This window comes from Leptopilina boulardi, unplaced genomic scaffold (assembly GCF_019393585.1).
Source record: "Leptopilina boulardi isolate dan_hultmark-lab unplaced genomic scaffold, ZJU_Lbou_2.1 LbouV2_152, whole genome shotgun sequence".
Classification (NCBI taxonomy): domain Eukaryota; kingdom Metazoa; phylum Arthropoda; class Insecta; order Hymenoptera; family Figitidae; genus Leptopilina; species Leptopilina boulardi.
In genome coordinates, this window is record NW_026137699.1 from 303,082 (window position 1) to 311,361 (window position 8,280).

At 30.4% G+C, this 8,280-nt stretch overlaps 1 protein-coding gene across 1 annotated transcript; it reads left to right on the plus strand.

Moving 5' to 3' along the window:
• Nucleotides 1-609: 609 nt before the first annotated feature.
• LOC127276776 (uncharacterized) lies at nucleotides 610-5,960 on the plus strand. Its single transcript, XM_051297421.1, has one exon. The coding sequence runs from the start codon at nucleotides 792-794 to the stop codon at nucleotides 5,202-5,204; it is 4,413 nt and encodes a 1,470-aa protein (XP_051153378.1). The 5' UTR covers nucleotides 610-791; the 3' UTR covers nucleotides 5,205-5,960.
• The last annotated feature ends 2,320 nt before the right edge of the window (nucleotides 5,961-8,280 follow it).

Below are 8,280 nucleotides of genomic sequence, written 5' to 3' on the forward strand. Positions count from 1 at the left end.
ATGTATGTATATATATGTATATGTATATATATATGTATGTGTATATATGTATGAATCAAAATAAAACTAAGTGCGCATGCTCTAACTCAAATATATAAAAATTTCTTATTCCTTCTTTTTCTTTAAAAATTAAAATTACAAAATAATTACTATTATGAATAAATTATTATAAAGTTTTACAATTGAATTAATTATAATATTTTGGGGTAAACAAATAAGAGAAACAAGAAGTACAGAAGGATATAAATGTTTTATTTTAACATCAATGATATCATATAAATGTGTAAATTGTGTAAATATTGCGTTGTGTAATATGTATGTGAGAAAAACCACAAAAATTAATCATCCTCTGAGTTGACGGCAAATAATTCTCCACAAAGACAGTTTCCATACAGATATGTTGGTGGATAAATTCGACCACAGGAACAGATTTTAACATCTGAAGGACCAGCACTGAGAACAAAATCAAAAAAAAAAAAAAAAAAAAGAGAAGAAGATTATCTTACAGAAAAAGAAATAGATACAATTGTATATAAACAAATTTTGCGAAATTCAACTAATTACCTTTCCGTATTTGAAGACGAAGTCAAGGAATCTATGACTCTAGGAAAACCCCACTCGGAACAGTCCAAGTAAAAGTAAATGAAAAACCTGTAACTTTTCAAGTTGTCCCTTCTGATTTTCCTTTACATTCCGATGGTATATTAGGCCGAGAGTATCTGAGGCAAGAAAAGGCTGAAATTTCTTTTTGGCATAATTCCATTGTGACTCATACAAACCCAATTGACCCCATGTTTTTCCAAGATGTAGAATCAATCAAATTTAGAGAAAACTTAGTAGAAAATAAGGAAAATAAAAGAAGAGGATTAACCATCAAAGCCAGGGGAAGACAAGTAATACCTATAGAAGTGTCAAATGACGAAGTAAAAGAAGGTTACTTACCATTAATTAAAACAGATGACGGAATAATAATAGGAGAAGGGATAGTATCTAATAATAATGGACTTTGCCATATTTTTGCAATAAACACTACTTTAGAAGACGTAGAAATAGAAATTCCACCTCAAGAACTCATTCCTTTTGAATATTATCCACTACCAGGAGAAGAAACAGACGAAGAATCTTCAGATGAAGACTACGAACAACCAATAGATAGAATTTCAGCTATAATTAATAACTTAAGATTAGATCATCTAAATGCTGAAGAACAAGAACATGTTAAAGACATAGTAAGAGAGTTTCCTGAAAGTTTTCACTTAACAGGCGAACCTTTAAATCCAACTAACAAAGTAAAACACAAAATTATAACTATAGATGAAATCCCAATTCATACTAGACCATATAGATTCTCTCCAGCTCAAAAAGAAGAAATAGACAAGGTTATAGACCGAATGACATCAGAAGGAGCAATAAAGCCTTCTTCTTCACCTTATAACTCTCCACTACTCATCATACCTAAGAAAATAGATGGAACTGGAAAAAAGAAATGGAGAATAGTAATTGATTTTAGAGCCCTTAATGAAAAGACCGTAGGTGACTTTTATCCACTACCTCATATCACTAGCGTGATCGATTCATTAGGCCAAGCACAGTATTTCTCGGTTTTTGATTTAGCAAGTGGATTTCATCAAATAGAATTAGATCCAGACGATAGACAGAAAACTGCCTTTTCAACAGTACACGGACATTACGAATACGTACGAATGCCTATGGGATTAAAAAACTCTCCAGCGACATTTCAAAGATTAATGGACCAAGTATTACTTGGACTACAAGGTGTAGAATTATTTGTTTACTTAGATGACATAGTAATCCACGCCGAAAATTTACAAGAACACGGCACAAAAGTAAAAAGATTATTACAAAGATTAAAAGAAGCTAATTTAACATTACAACCGGAAAAATGCGAATTCCTGTGTAGAGAAGTAGCATATTTAGGACACATAATTAGTAGTGATGGTGTCAAACCCAATCCAAAAAAGATAGAAGCAGTAGAACACTTTCCAACACCAAAAACACCCAGAAACGTAAAACAATTTCTTGGTCTTGCGGGCTACTACAGAAGATTTATAAAAGACTTTTCAGCAAAAGCAAAACCACTTTCAAATTTATTGAAAAAGAACGTAAAGTTCGAATGGGGACCAGAACAAGACGAAAGTTTTAAAGAATTAAGATCAAATTTATGCAAGAGCCCTATATTACAATATCCTGATTATGATAAAATATTTACGATAACAACAGACGCTTCAGATTTTGCAATAGGCGCCGTTCTTAGTCAAGATAAAGATGGGATAGATCTACCTATAGCATATCTTTCCCGAGTGTTAAACACGCCTGAACAAAATTATTCCACAACTGAGAAAGAATGTTTAGCTGTTTTATATGCAGTTAATCATTTTAGACCCTACATTTACGGTAAAAAGTTCATATTAGTTAGTGACCACGAGCCATTAAAGTGGATTAATTCAATAAAAGACCCTGGACAACGATTAGTTAGATGGAGATTGAGATTAAGAGATTATGAGTATGAATTTAATTATAAACCCGGAAAATTAAATCATAACGCAGACGCTTTATCTCGAAATCCTATTGAATCCATACCAGAGGAATCAAATGCAAGAAAACAAGCAAGAATTTTAATACAAACAAGACAATCAAAAAATTCTCAAATACCTACAGCTCCATCCACAAGTTCAGGAGTTGCTAGCACTTCAACACAAAAGAAGAGAAATCTTCGACAACCAACAAAAATTAAAAGTATAATTAAACCCACCAAGAAATTAGCTACAGATACAAAAATATTAGAGAAAAGCACAATAGGACAACGTGTCTCTCAACGAAATAAAACACAACCACGATCTACAAAAACCAAGGTTATAGACAACACTTCATCAAGTTCCGATTCAGATGAAAATGAGAAACCGCCTATTTGTAAAAAGAGCACTAGCGTTTTACCTAGTCTTATTATACCTACACCTCTCTATGACCCATATGCTCCAAAAAGCGCACCACCCATTGCACCTTTTGAACATCATGAATTAATTGTAGAACCAATAACAGCGAATAAAGAAATAGTAAAAATAGTAAGTCCACCTATAAGTGGAAGTGAAGACAGTTCTTCAGAAGAAGACCATCAAACTCCAATATCAAGGAAGGAAATAGGAAAAGAATTAGAAAAGTCAATTGCTCTATTTGATGAATCAATAGCTAGACATGAAGATTGGTTAATGGAAAAAGAATTACCACCAAGAGATTGGCGTAATGCTTCTGTTGGAGATGATGATCCTGAAATTCACGAAGCAGCAAATGAATATATATCTGGGAATCATTCAGAATTTGCAGAAAAACTAAACGAAATTTTGAAAAATGCTCATAAAGACATACAAGAATTAACTGATATGATCCAAAGTATTGAAAATGAAAATGAAACCGAAAAGAAACAAACTACAGAAAATGTCAACAAGGGTAAAAATGTAACTTTCGTAGATCAACCAAAGAGATCGATAACACCTTTAAGCTTCGATCGACCTCTCGCAATATCAACACCCTTCACACATCCAACAATACCAGAAGAAACGTCTTCATCAGAAGAAGAAAATACAGATGATCAATCGACAATTAATGAGTCTGTAAAGGAACAAACAACAAAGTCGAAAATAAAAACATCTATTGATAGTATTCCTCCAGATATCTCAAATACTATGGCCAACAAATTAGAAAGTTCAACATCAAATATACTTAGTTGCAGAGAGAACTTAACCTACTATCGAAGCAACTACGTTCATTTTCTGTCTGCCGACTGTGAATTTATCACACCAATCGGAAGATTGCTCATTGATATCGGAGCTATCGATCCACAAGAAATAAAATTAAAAAAACCACAAAAAGGACAAATATTAATCACCCCTCGAGGACAGTATAACATTTATACCTTAATAATAAAACACAATCACTTTGATCCATTATTAAAAGATGATGTTTCCAATGCCCTACAAAATTTAAAATTCATTTTACAACAAGAAAATTCAAAAGAATTGAGAATTTCCAGAAGAAATGATCTAACAGATGAATTAATGAGAGGAGGATTAATACAAATATTAAATACAATTTTCCAAAATAGTAACATAAAGGTTACTGTATGTTATGGTCAGGTTACTATTCCAAAAGAAGAAATTCGCGAAGATATAATCAAGGAATACCATAATAGCAAAATAGGAGGACATAAAGGAGTCACAAAAACTTATCGAAGAATACGTGAAAAATTCTTTTGGCCTGGTATCAAAGACCAAGTAACAGAATTTGTTAGAAAATGTCCAACTTGCCAAGAACAAAAACTAGTACGCGTAAGAACAAGAGAACCAATGTTAATTACGGATACACCACTAGACGTTTTTGACAAAGTCTCATTAGACACAGTAGGAAAACTTCCTACAACGCCTGACGGTAATTGTCACATACTTACCATGCAGGATCATTTATCAAAATATTGTATGGCAGTAGCAATCCCTGATGTTTCAACTACAACAATAGCACACGCAGTAGCTGCAGAATTATTCTCTAAATACGGAGCCCCTAAAACAATTCTAACGGATAAAGGAGGAGGATTCATAAGTAAACTAATGAGAAAATTATCAAAAATCTTTGGAGTACAACAAGTAACAACTTCAGGATATAGACCTCAAACAAACGGCAGCTTAGAAAGAAGCCACATAGTCCTTATAGATTTTCTAAAACAATATTCCAAAAATTATGACGATTGGGACAAACTACTACCATTTTGCATGTTCGCCTATAACACATCCGTTCATGAGGCAACAAACTTCACTCCTTTCGAATTAGTATTTGGAAAAACAGCCAGAACCCCTAGCTCCTTTCCCCCAGAAGAAAAACTAGAAACGTACGGTTCATATTTAGTAGAATTAATATCTAGATTAACGGAAATAAAAAACATGGCTGCGAAAAATCTCATTCAATCTAAATTAAATTCAAAAGAAAATTACGATAGGAAACTTAAACCCTTTTTAGGAAAAATAGGAGATAAAGCTTATGTCCTAAGGGAAGTCAAGAAAAGTAAATTCGAGCCATATTATCACGGACCTTACGAAATTGTGGATATCTTAGACAAACATACCGCAATTTTAATCACCAATGAGGGTCAAAGATTTCAAAAACACATAGACAAACTAAAGCTTGCTTACGAATAAGAATAATAACACAATTTTATGTTTTTAGATGGCAGAAATGGTATTAACATCACCTCCCCTACAAGGAGAATTAATCTTAATTGATATATTCCCAAAGGGAAACATCGATGAAATAGAATTTCCTAAAGGAATTCTCGAAGAACTGGCCTCTGAATACAACCTTAATAAACCTAAATATTCAATTAAACATGTAACAGGTCCCCCTAATAACAGACGATATGATGTAGAATGTGTAGTTACTGATCTAATTAATAACAATGTTTTCACAGCAAGTACTAGAAACATGAGAAAAATAAAAGATGGTGAACACACCACTGCGCGTAAAATATTAAAACTTCTAAACAGAACTTATTATTTCTCTGAAGAAGAAAAAGAACCAAATTCCAAAGGAAAAACTTATGTCATGTGTCAAGAAGACACTTCAATTTTAAAAATCAAATTATTCAAATGGACTAACTGCTGTGAACTATGCTATCAAAGAGGTCATGTTAAAACACAATGTAACGGTCCCTTCAGGAATAAAAAATTATTCCCAAACTCTCATACAAAATTAATAAATAATGATGAATTCTGGGAAATCCCTGGAAAACCAATTACTCTAAAACAAGAAAACTGGGAGATTCCAGAATCCGCGAAAACGGAACAAAAAAAAGATTCCTGGGATTTCCCAGAAGCTTTCTTTGATTAATTAATGTTAAAATTACAACAAAGAATGGCAACTAGTAAAAAAAAAAAAAAAAAAAAAAAAAAAAAAAATTTTTTCAAATGTACATATATATGCATATATACCTAATTATAATTAAATAAAAAATCATGAAAATATTAATTATCATTAGCATAATCTCTAAATATTATATTATTATAAATAAATTATTTAATACCATATAACACTAAAATAAACTATTAGATATATACATGTATATATATATATGCAAATAACAATAAATATCATAATTAGTTATATAACAATGTAATCACCATATTAAATTTCAAAACAATAAAAATTATATAATCAAAAAAAAAAAAGAGAGAAAGAAAAAGAAAGACGAAAGAAAATGAAGGAAGGGGATTTGGAGGTCGCCTTCTTCTTTCCTCTTTATTAAAAAAAAAAAAAAAAAAAAAAAAAAAAAAAAAAAAAAAAAAATTTAAAAAAAAAAAAAAAAAAAAATTTTACAAGTTGTTAATAATAAAATAACACTAATAATAAAAGCATATAATTAATAATCAATTATTAATACAATTAATTAATTAAATTATCGACTTCACTACTAGTACTTAATTCAATATATCTATCGATATATCGATCGATATATCGTTCGAATTCTTTCATCAAATAAGCTAGTAAATAATTAAGTTCTCTATTTAATAACAATTAGATAATTTAATTAACAACAGAATAAATAAATTATTAATAAAAAGATAATTAATAAGGACAAAATTCATAAAAAGAACCAAAAGTGAATAAATCTTTAGATATCACTCATCGATATATCGAAAGATATTTATATCGATAAATTAGCACAGCGAATTATATAAAAATCCGAATCAAACAATACTACTAACAATAAACAATAATTAATTACAATTAACTATAATATTTGAAAGTCCCTAGAAAGATAAAAATTTTAAAATTCCTTATATGACACAATTTCAAAAACAAGATATTAATAAAAAAAAAATTTCACTCCACAGATGAATATTCCAATCCTGGGTTCCATCTCTGAGACAATGGATTACATTTCCGTTGCTTTTAAACTACTATTATTATTATTAGCAATAATAGTTATTAAAAACCTATATATTTGCTACAAAGTAATTTCGATGAGGAGACGCAGATCAAATAACCCGTCCCATATCTAAAAACCATTGAGGACAATGGAAGTTTTAAGGAGGGAGGACTGGCCACAAAAATTTCAAAATTTCAAAAAAAAAAAAAAAAAAAAAAAAAAAAAAATATCATGTTTTACTCTTAAAGAAAGCCTCAATTACAACATAGACGCTACAGCAAAGGTTTTTGACGTCATCCGTATATCGACCGCAACCATCGATCCTCTCGCGCTCGAAACCATGTATCGCGTACTCTTTATCTCACTCCCCGTTCGCACCGTAGCAACCCAACCGCTTCACGCGCACCGACCTGGTACGTCATTCGAACGTGTCCAGACCGTATATCGACGCAACTATCGATCGACTCGACCGTCATTCGATACTTCAGCGCTGTATACTATACGTCAGAAATACAATCTAATAAGAACCGTTCAAGATAGTCACAATATTATTCAGTGAACTATACTTAATAAAAATAAATCATGATTGAAATTATTAGTTAACCTTAAATAACGTATAACTGATAAAACCACTTATAAGTAAACATAAAAATTATAAATCATTAAATTAAAACTAAAAAATTCAATCTTGATCAAAACAAAATATATTAATATATAGATATATTAAGAGATTGATGTATGTATATATATGTATATGTATATATATATGTATGTGTATATATGTATGAATCAAAATAAAACTAAGTGCGCATGCTCTAACTCAAATATATAAAAATTTCTTATTCCTTCTTTTTCTTTAAAAATTAAAATTACAAAATAATTACTATTATGAATAAATTATTATAAAGTTTTACAATTGAATTAATTATAATATTTTGGGGTAAACAAATAAGAGAAACAAGAAGTACAGAAGGATATAAATGTTTTATTTTAACATCAATGATATCATATAAATGTGTAAATTGTGTAAATATTGCGTTGTGTAATATGTATGTGAGAAAAACCACAAAAATTAATCATCCTCTGAGTTGACGGCAAATAATTCTCCACAAAGACAGTTTCCATACAGATATGTTGGTGGATAAATTCGACCACAGGAACAGATTTTAACATCTGAAGGACCAGCACTGAGAACAAAATCAAAAAAAAAAAAAAAAAAAAGAGAAGAAGATTATCTTACAGAAAAAGAAATAGATACAATTGTATATAAACAAATTTTGCGAAATTCAACTAATTACCTTTCCGTATTTGAAGACGAAGTCAAGGAATCTATGACTCTAGGAAAACCC

What these genes read in the sequence shown, in the direction of transcription:
- LOC127276776 (XM_051297421.1), top strand. Translation starts at nt 792, where the DNA reads ATGTTTTTCCAAGATGTAGAATCAATCAAATTTAGAGAAAACTTAGTA.